The following is a 9,940-nucleotide window of genomic DNA, read 5'->3' on the forward strand; positions in this document are numbered from 1 at the left end:
CAGTGTGTGACCGTCCAGCAGGGCGCAGTGCTGGGACACTGGGTGTACAGTGTGTGACCGTCCAGTCCAGGGACACTGGGTGTACAGTGTGTGACTGTCCAGCAGGGCGCAGTGCTGGGAGACTGGGCGTACAGTGTGTGACCGTCCAGTCCAGGGGGCAGTGCTGGGACACTGGGTGTACAGTGTGTGACTGTCCAGCAGGGCGCAGTGCTGGGAGACTGGGTGTACAGTGTGTGACCGCCCAGAAGGGGGCAGTGCCGGTACACTGGATGCACTGTGTGTGACCGTCCAGAAGGGGGCAGTGCCGGTACACTGGATGCACTGTGTGTGACCGTCCAGCAGGGGGCAGTGCCGGTACACTGGGTGTACAGTGTGTGACCGTCCAGTCCAGGGGGCAGTGCTGGGACACTGGGTGTACAGCGGGTGACCGTCCAGCAGGGGGCAGTGCCTGGACACTGGGTGTACAGTGTGTGACCGGCCAGTCCAGGGGCAGTGCTGGGACACTGGGTGTACAGTGTGTGACCGTCCAATCCAGGGGCAGTGCCGGGACACTGGGTGTACAGTGTGTGACCGTCCAGTCCAGGGGCAGTGCTGGGACACTGGGTGTACAGTGTGTGACCGTCCAGCAGGGTGCAGTGCCGGGATACTGGGTGTACAGTGTGTGACCGTCCAATCCAGGGGCAGTGCCGGGACACTGGGTGTACAGTGTGTGACCGTCCAGCAGGGTGCAGTGCCGGGACACTGGGTGTACAGTGTGTGACCGTCCAATCCAGGGGCAGTGCCGGGACACTGAGTGTACAGTGCGTGACCATCCTGCAGGGCGTAGTGCCGGGACACTGGGTGTACAGTGTGTGACTGTCCAGTCCAGGGACAGTGCTGGGACACTGGGTGTACAGTGTGTGACCGTCCAGTCCAGGGGCAGTGCTGGGACACTGGGTGTACAGTGCGTGACCATCCAGCAGGGCGCAGTGCCGGGACACTGGGTGTACAGTGTGTGACTGTCCAGTCCAGGGACAGTGCTGGGACACTGGGTGTACAGTGTGTGACCGTCCAGTCCAGGGGCAGTGCCGGGACACTGGGTGTACAGTGTGTGACCGTCCAGCAGGGTCCAGTGCTGGGACACTGGGTGTACAGTGTGTGACCGTCCAGTCCAGGGGCAGTGCCGGGACACTGGGTGTACAGTGTGTGACTGTCCAGCAGGGTGCAGTGCTGGGACACTGGGTGTACAGTGTGTGACCGTCCAGTCCAGGGGGCAGTGCTGGGAGACTGGGTGTACAGTGTGTGACCATCCAGTCCAGGGACAGTGCTGGGACACTGGGTGTACAGTGTGTGACCGTCCAGTCCAGGGGGAAGTGCTGGGACACTGGGTGTACAGTGTGTGACTGTCCAGTCCGGGGCAGTGCTGGGACACTGGGTGTACAGTGTGTGACCGTCCAGCAGGGCGCAGTGCTGGGACATCGGGTGTACAGTGTGTGACCGTCCAGTCCAGGGCAGTGCTGGGACACTGGGTGTACAGTGTGTGACTGTCCAGCAGGGCGCAGTGCTGGGACACTGGGTGTACAGTGTGTGACCGTCCAGTCCAGGGGGCAGTGCTGGGAGACTGGGTGTACAGTGTGTGACCATCCAGTCCAGGGACAGTGCTGGGACACTGGGTGTACAGTGTGTGACCGTCCAGTCCAGGGGGAAGTGCTGGGACACTGGGTGTACAGTGTGTGACTGTCCAGTCCGGGGCAGTGCTGGGACACTGGGTGTACAGTGTGTGACCGTCCAGCAGGGCGCAGTGCTGGGACATCGGGTGTACAGTGTGTGACCGTCCAGTCCAGGGCAGTGCTGGGACACTGGGTGTACAGTGTGTGACTGTCCAGCAGGGCGCAGTGCTGGGAGACTGGGCGTACAGTGTGTGACCGTCCAGTCCAGGGGGCAGTGCTGGGACACTGGGTGTACAGTGTGTGACCGTCCAGTCCAGGGCGCAGTGCTGGGAGACTGGGTGTACAGTGTGTGACCGTCCAGTCCAGGGGGCAGTTCTGGGACACTGGGTGTACAGTGTGTGACCGTCCAGTCCAGGGGGCAGTGCTGGGAGACTGGGTGTACAGTGTGTGACCGTCCAGTCCAGGGGGCAGTTCTGGGACACTGGGTGTACAGTGTGTGACCGTCCAGTCCAGGGGGCAGTGCTGGGACACTGGGTGTACAGTGTGTGACCGTCCAGTCCAGGGGGCAGTGCTGGGACACTGGGTGTACAGTGTGTGACCGTCCAGTCCAGGGGGCAGTGCTGGGACACTGGGTGTACAGTGTGTGACTGTCCAGCAGGGCGCAGTGCTGGGAGACTGGGTGTACAGTGTGTGACTGTCCAGTCCAGGGGGCAGTGCTGGGACACTGGGTGTACAGTGTGTGACCGTCCAGTCCAGGGCGCAGTGCTGGGAGACTGGGTGTACAGTGTGTGACCGTCCAGTCCAGGGGGCAGTTCTGGGACACTGGGTGTACAGTGTGTGACCGTCCAGTCCAGGGGGCAGTGCTGGGACACTGGGTGTACAGTGTGTGACCGTCCAGTCCAGGGGGCAGTGCTGGGAGACTGGGTGTACAGTGTGTGACCGTCCAGTCCAGGGGGCAGTTCTGGGACACTGGGTGTACAGTGTGTGACCGTCCAGTCCAGGGGGCAGTGCTGGGACACTGGGTGTACAGTGTGTGACCGTCCAGTCCAGGGGGCAGTGCTGGGACACTGGGTGTACAGTGTGTGACCGTCCAGTCCAGGGGGCAGTGCTGGGACACTGGGTGTACAGTGTGTGACCGTCCAGTCCAGGGGGCAGTGCTGGGACACTGGGTGTACAATGTGTGACCGTCCAGTCCAGGGGGCAGTGCTGGGACACTGGGTGTACAGTGTGTGACTGTCCAGCAGGGCGCAGTGCTGGGAGACTGGGTGTACAGTGTGTGACCGTCCAGTCCAGGGCGCAGTGCTGGGAGACTGGGTGTACAGTGTGTGACCGTCCAGTCCGGGGTCTCCAAGTCACAGGGTGTGTCTCTGTCAGGTTGACATTATTTATTTCAGTTCCCTGTGTTTGTTTGGTTTGCAGTGAGTGTGACGCCCGACACCCGCTGGAATTGTGAATTATTTCCAGCTCGGGGATCAATGAACCGACCGTTTTTAGGATTTGAATTCATTTTCAAAATCTTTAATTAAAACTCTCGTTTATGTAAAGTGACCATGAAACTGTCGGATTGTCGTAAAAACCCAACTGGTTCACTAATGTCCTTTAGGGAAGGAAACCTGCCGTCCTTACCCGGTCTGGGCCTATATGTGACTCCAGTCCCACACCAACGTGGTTGACCCTTAACCTCCCTCTGGAGTGTCCGAGCGAGACACTCAGTTTGTATCAAACCCGCTCCCAGTGGTTCAAGAAGAAGGCCCAGCACCACCTTCTCAGGGCAACTAGGGATGGGCAATAAATGCCGGCCTTGCCAGCGACGCCCACATCCCCAGAATCAATTAAAACTTTTTTGAGAAGTTGATCCCTGTAAATTTATCTGCTTCTAATCCACAGCTCGTTGCACAGTTTTATTAACAGACAGATAGTTTGTGCGTTCTTGAGATATATATAAATTCACACAATGGCCACAGGCCGAACGCAGCGCAGCGCAGGGACGAGGAGCCAATCCTCGAGCTCAGGCAGGCCGGCTGCACAGAGCCCCCACTGAGAACTGGGAACCAAGACAAATTTAGCGCAACGAGGTCAACCACAGGAAGTGGTGGGTCGGGCTGAGTCTGGGCTGAACTGAGCCTGAAGTCGGGGGAGACTGGGGGGGGGGGGGAAGAGCGGGGAGAGCGGGGAGACTGGGGGGGGGGGGGAAGAGCGGGGAGACTGGTGGGGGGAAAGAGCGGGGAGACTGGGGGGAGGAAAAGAGCGGGGAGACTGGGGGGAGGAAAAGAGCGGGGAGACTGGGGGGAGGAAAAGAGCGGGGAGACTGGGGGGGGGAAAGAGCGGGGAGACTGGGGGGGGGGGAAAAGAGCGGGGAGACTGGGGGGGGGGGAAAGAGCGGGGAGACTGGGGGGGGGGGAAAGAGTGGGGAGACTAGGGGGGGGGGAAAAGAGCGGGGAGACTGGGGGGGGGGGAAAGAGCGGGGAGACTGGGGGGGGGGAAATAGCGGGGAGACTGGGGGGGGGGTGGAAGAGCGGGGAGACTGGGGGGGGTGGAAGAGCGGGGAGACTGGGGGGGGTGGAAGAGCGGGGAGACTGGGGGGGGGGGGAAGAGCGGGGAGACTGGGGGGGGGGAAAGAGCGGGGAGACTGGGGGGGGGGAAAGAGCGGGGAGACTGGGGGGGGGAAAGAGCGGGGAGACTGGGGGGGGGTGGAAGAGCGGGGAGACTGGGGGGGGAAGAGCGGGGAGACGGGGGGGGGAAGAGCGGGGAGACTGGGGGGGGAAGAGCGGGGAGACTGGGGGGGGAAGAGCGGGGAGACTGGGGGGGGGGAAAGAGCGGGGAGACTGGGGGGGGGGAAAGAGCGGGGAGACTGGGGGGGGAAGAGCGGGGAGACTGGGGGGGGGGAAAGAGCGGGGAGACTGGGGGGGGAAGAGCGGGGAGACTGGGGGGGGAAGAGCGGGGAGACTGGGGGGGGAAGAAAGAGCGGGGAGACTGGGGGGGGGCGAATGAAGAAACTGAGCCTCCTCTACGGGATTCCCCAATGGATCTCCCTCAGTACTGGGGGAGGGGGGAGGGGGAGGGGGGGGTCGTGACCCCGCGCCCCCTGTGGAGACGGGAGGGGGAGGGGGTCGTGACCCCGCGCCCCCTGTGGAGACGGGAGGGGGAGGGGGTCGTGACCCCGCGCCCCCTGTGGAGACGGGAGGGGGAGGGGGTCGTGACCCCCGCGCCCCCTGTGGAGACGGGAGGGGGAGGGGGTCATGACCCCCGCGCCCCCTGTGGAGACGGGAGGGGGAGGGGGAGGGGGTCGTGACCCCGCGCCCCCTGTGGAGACGGGAAGGGGAGGGGGAGGGGGTCGTGACCCCGCGCCCCCTGTGGAGACGGGAGGGGGAGAATGAACTGGTGCCCTTCGACCTGCACTGAGCTTCCAATCGTCTCCTTTCAACACTAGAGATATCGGCAGTTGACAAGTCTAAAAGTTATGGTTCTCACCGCTGCCGGCCCCCTGCCTCGATCGCAGCCCTGGGGTCATGGGCCGATCGCAGCCCTGGGGTCATGGGCCGATCGCAGCCCTGGGGTCATGGGCCGATCGCAGCCCTGGGGTCATGGGCCGATCGCAGCCCTGGGGTCATGGGCCGATCGCAGCTCTGGGGTCATGGGCCGATCGCAGCTCTGGGGTCATGGGCCGATCGCAGCCCTGGGGTCATGGGCCGATCGCAGCCCTGGGGTCATGGGCCGATCGCAGCCCTGGGGTCATGGGCCGATCGCAGCCCTGGGGTCATGGGCCGATCGCAGCTCTGGGGTCATGGGCCGATCGCAGCCCTGGGGTCATGGGCCGATCGCGGTCTGGACAGCCGGCAGGAAGCCAACACTGTCAGGCCGGGGACCATCAGCTGGTTTAACTCCCACACACCTGGGGTCGTAGGGCAGGATCGTGCAAACCTGCACCTCAGGCAGAACAAAAGGTCAAATAAGACACCAGGCCCGAGAGGTTGAACACAACTTAACCTTTAACCTAGTAAAATGTCCCAGGGCACTTGACTGGAGCGATTATCAGACAAAATCTGACACCGAGCCACATAAGGAAATATTAGGCCCGCGCCAGCCCCGCCCGAGGGCCGCCCGCGCCCAGCCCCGCCCGAGGGCCGCCCGCGCCCAGCCCCGCCCGAGGGCCGCCCGCGCCCAGCCCCGCCCGAGGGCCGCCCGCGCCCAGCCCCGCCCGAGGGCCGCCCGCGCCCAGCCCCGCCCGAGGGCCGCCCGCGCCCAGCCCCGCCCGAGGGCCGCCCGCGCCCAGCCCCGCCCGAGGGCCGCCCGCGCCCAGCCCCGCCCGAGGGCCGCCCGCGCCCAGCCCCGCCCGAGGGCCGCCCGCGCCCAGCCCCGCCCGAGGGCCGCCCGCACCCAGCCCCGCCCGCGCCCAGCCCCGCCCACACTGAACTCAGTGACATTTTATAATATCAGTTTCTGACCATAACTCAAACTGACTCGATAGTGAGTGAGTGCAGGCCTTACCGTATCACACCATTCTGTGCTATTGTTGTGTGGGACAGTCTCGATAACGTCTCAATCACCTGTAACAAGAATGAAGACGTCAGTGTTGCTTTGCGGTGTATCAGATGGTGTAGAAGGAGCTTTACTCTGTATCTAACCCTGTACCTGCCCTGGGAGTGTTTGATGGGACAGTGTAGAGGGAGCTTTACTCTGTATCTAACCCTGTACCTGCCCTGGGAGTGTTTGATGGGACAGTGTAGAGGGAGCTTTACTCTGTATCTAACCCGAGCTGTACCTGCCCTGGGAGTGTTTGATGGGACAGTGTAGAGGGAGCTTTACTCTGTATCTAACCCTGTACCTGCCCTGGGAGTGTTTGATGGGACAGTGTAGAGGGAGCTTTGCTCTGTATCTATCCCTGTACCTGCCCTGGGAGTGTTTGATGGGACAGTGTAGAGAGAGCTTTACTCTGTATCTAACCCGTGCTGTACCTGCCCTGGGAGTGTTTGATGGGACAGTGTAGAGGGAGCTTTACTCTGTATCTAACCCTGTACCTGCCCTGGGAGTGTTTGATGGGACAGTGTAGAGGGAGCTTTACTCTGTATCTAACCCTGTACCTGCCCTGGGAGTGTTTGATGGGACAGTGTAGAGGGAGCTTTACTCTGTATCTAACCCTGTACCTGACCCTGGGAGTGTTTGATGGGACAGTGTAGAGGGATCTTCACTCTGTATCTAACCCTGTACCTGCCCTGGGAGTGTTTGACGGGACAGTGCAGAGGGACCTTCACTCTGTATATAACCCTGTACCTGCCCTGGGAGTGTTTGATGGGACAGTGTAGAGGGAGCTTTACTCTGTATCTAACCCTGTATCTGCCCTGGGAGTGTTTGATGGGACAGTGTAGAGGGAGCTTTGCTCTGTATCTATCCCTGTACCTGCCCTGGGAGTGTTTGATGGGACAGTGTAGAGGGAGCTTTACTCTGTATCTAACCCGAGCTGTACCTGCCCTGGGAGTGTTTGATGGGACAGTGTAGAGGGAGCTTTACTCTGTATCTAACCCTGCACCTGCCCTGGGAGTGTTTGATGGGACAGTGTAGAGGGAGCTTTACTCTGTATCTAACCCTGCACCTGCCCTGGGAGTGTTTGATGGGACAGTGTAGAGGGAGCTTTACTCTGTATCTAACCCTGTACCTGCCCTGGGAGTGTTTGATGGGACAGTGTAGAGGGAGCTTTACTCTGTATCTAACCCTGTACCTGCCCTGGGAGTGTTTGATGGGACAGTGTAGAGGGAGCTTTGCTCTGTATCTATCCCTGTACCTGCCCTGGGAGTGTTTGATGGGACAGTGTAGAGAGAGCTTTACTCTGTATCTAACCCGTGCTGTACCTGCCCTGGGAGTGTTTGATGGGACAGTGTAGAGGGAGCTTTACTCTGTATCTAACCCTGTACCTGCCCTGGGAGTGTTTGATGGGACAGTGTAGAGGGAGCTTGACTCTGTATCTAACCCTGTACCTGCCCTGGGAGTGTTTGATGGGACAGTGTAGAGGGAGCTTTACTCTGTATATAACCCTGTACCTGCCTTGGGAGTGTTTGATGGGACAGTGTAGAGGGACCTTCACTCTGTATCTAACCCTGTACCTGCCCTGGGAGTGTTTGACGGGACAGTGCAGAGGGACCTTCACTCTGTATATAACCCTGTACCTGCCCTGGGAGTGTTTGATGGGACAGTGTAGAGGGAGCTTTACTCTGTATCTAACCCTGTATCTGCCCTGGGAGTGTTTGATGGGACAGTGTAGAGGGAGCTTTACTCTGTATCTAACCCTGCACCTGCCCTGGGAGTGTTTGATGGGACAGTGTAGAGGGAGCTTTACTCTGTATCTAACCCTGTATCTGTCCTGGGAGTGTTTGATGGGACAGTGTGGAGGGAGCTTTACTCTGTATCTAACCCGAGCTGTACCTGCCCTGGGAGTGTTTGATGGGACAGTGTCGAGGGAGCTTTACTCTGTATCTAACCCGAGCTGTACCTGCCCTGGGAGTGTTTGATGGGACAGTGTAGAGGGAGCTTTACTCTGTATCTAACCCTGTACCTGCCCTGGGAGTGTTTGATGGGACAGTGTGGAGGGAGCTTTACTCTGTATCTAACCCGTGCTGTACCTTACCTGGGAGTGTTTGATGGGACAGTGTAGAGGGAGCTTTACTCTGTATCGAACCCGAGCTGTACCTGACCTGGGAGTGTTTGATGGGACAGTGTAGAGGGAGCTTTGCTCTGTATTGCTCTGTATCTATCCCTGTACCTGCCCTGGGAGTGTTTGATGGGACAGTGTCGAGGGAGCTTTACTCTGTATCTAACCCGTGCTGTACCTGCCCTGGGAGTGTTTGATGGGACAGTGTGGAGGGAGCTTTACTCTGTATCTAACCCTGTACCTGCCCTGGGAGTGTTTGATGGGACAGTGTCGAGGGAGCTTTACTCTGTATCTAACCCTGTACCTGCCCTGGGAGTGTTTGATGGGACAGTGTAGAGGGAGCTTTACTCTGTATCTAACCCTGTACCTGCCCTGGGAGTGTTTGATGGGACAGTGTAGAGGGAGCTTTACTCGGTATCTAACTCTGGTGAATCTGTGCTGTACCCTGGTCAGGACATTGTCACAATCGTAGAATCATACAGCGCAGGAGGAGGCCATTCATCCCATCGAGCCTGTGCTGGCTCTTTGAATGAGCTGTCCAATTCGTCCCACTCCCCCGCTCTTTCCCCAGAGCCCTGTCGATTTCTCAGTTTGAAGTATTTTTCAATTCCCTTTGTCACCATTACATTTACCGTTCAGGTGCTGATTCTGTTATCTGCTAATGACATTCTCTTTAAAAAAAACTAGAATTACAGGAAATTCCTAGCACAGAAACAGGCCATTCGGCCCCACTGGTCTATCCCGGTGTTTATGCTCCACACGAGCCTCCTCCCTCCCCTCTCCATCTCACCCTATCAGCATATCCTTCTATTCCTTTCTCCCTCATGTGTTTATCGAGCTTCCCCTTAAATCCATCTCCACTATTCACCTCAACCTCTCCTTGTGGGAGTGAGTTCCACATTCTCACCACTCTCTGGGTGAAGAAGTTTCTCCTGAATTCCCGATTGGATTTATTAGTGACTCTCTTATATTTATGGCCCGAGTTCTGGTCTCCCCACAAGTGTAAACATCTTCTCTCCGTCTCCCCTATCAAACCCTGTCATAATCTTAAAGACCTCGATCAGGTCACCCCTCAGTCTTCCTTTTTCGAGAGAAAAGAGTCCCAGCCTGTTCACTCTCTCCTGATAGTTATAAACCCCTCAGTTCTGGGATCATCCTTGTGAATCTTTTTTGCACCTTCTCCAGTGCCTCGATATCCTTTTTATAATATGGAGACCAGGACTGTTCACAGTGCTCCGAGTGTGGTCTAACCAAGGTATATGGAGACCAGGACTGTTCACAGTGCTCCGAGTGTGGTCTAACCAAGGTTCGATACAAGTTTAACATAACTTCTCTGCTTTTCAATTCTATCCCTCCAGTAATGAACTCGGGTGGTCCTGTGATTTAAATGTAAACCTTGCAGTAGCCGGACGAGTCGGGACACTGCGGTGGGTGTGATGGAGCTGAAAGATTGAACGCAGTCACATCCTGTACAAAGACGCTTTTGGATAGTGATTTTTTTTTTGTTGGTAATTAAACAATGAAACGAGGGTGGAACCAGAGCGCAGGGAGAGAGGGAGAGCGAGAGAGCGAGAGAGAGAGACACACACAGACAGAGAGAGAGAGACAGACAGACAGAGAGAGGGAGAGAGAGAGAGAGAGAGAGAGA

The 9,940-nt window shown here is 58.6% G+C and overlaps 1 protein-coding gene across 1 annotated transcript in view; it reads right to left on the bottom strand.

Annotated features, from left to right (window-relative positions):
• The window catches only part of LOC137307578 (guanine nucleotide exchange factor VAV3-like), a gene marked incomplete at both ends in the record, with an annotated part of 32,471 nt that extends 26,275 nt beyond the window's left edge, over window positions 1-6,196 (bottom strand). The window contains one exon of the mRNA XM_067976876.1: window positions 6,138-6,196. Within this exon, the coding sequence (XP_067832977.1) occupies window positions 6,138-6,196 (59 nt within the window). The remainder of the gene's footprint in view (window positions 1-6,137) is intronic.
• Window positions 6,197-9,940: the final 3,744 nt, after the last annotated feature.

This window comes from Heptranchias perlo, unplaced genomic scaffold, assembly GCF_035084215.1.
Source record: "Heptranchias perlo isolate sHepPer1 unplaced genomic scaffold, sHepPer1.hap1 HAP1_SCAFFOLD_1052, whole genome shotgun sequence".
NCBI classification, from domain to species: Eukaryota; Metazoa; Chordata; class Chondrichthyes; order Hexanchiformes; family Hexanchidae; genus Heptranchias; species Heptranchias perlo.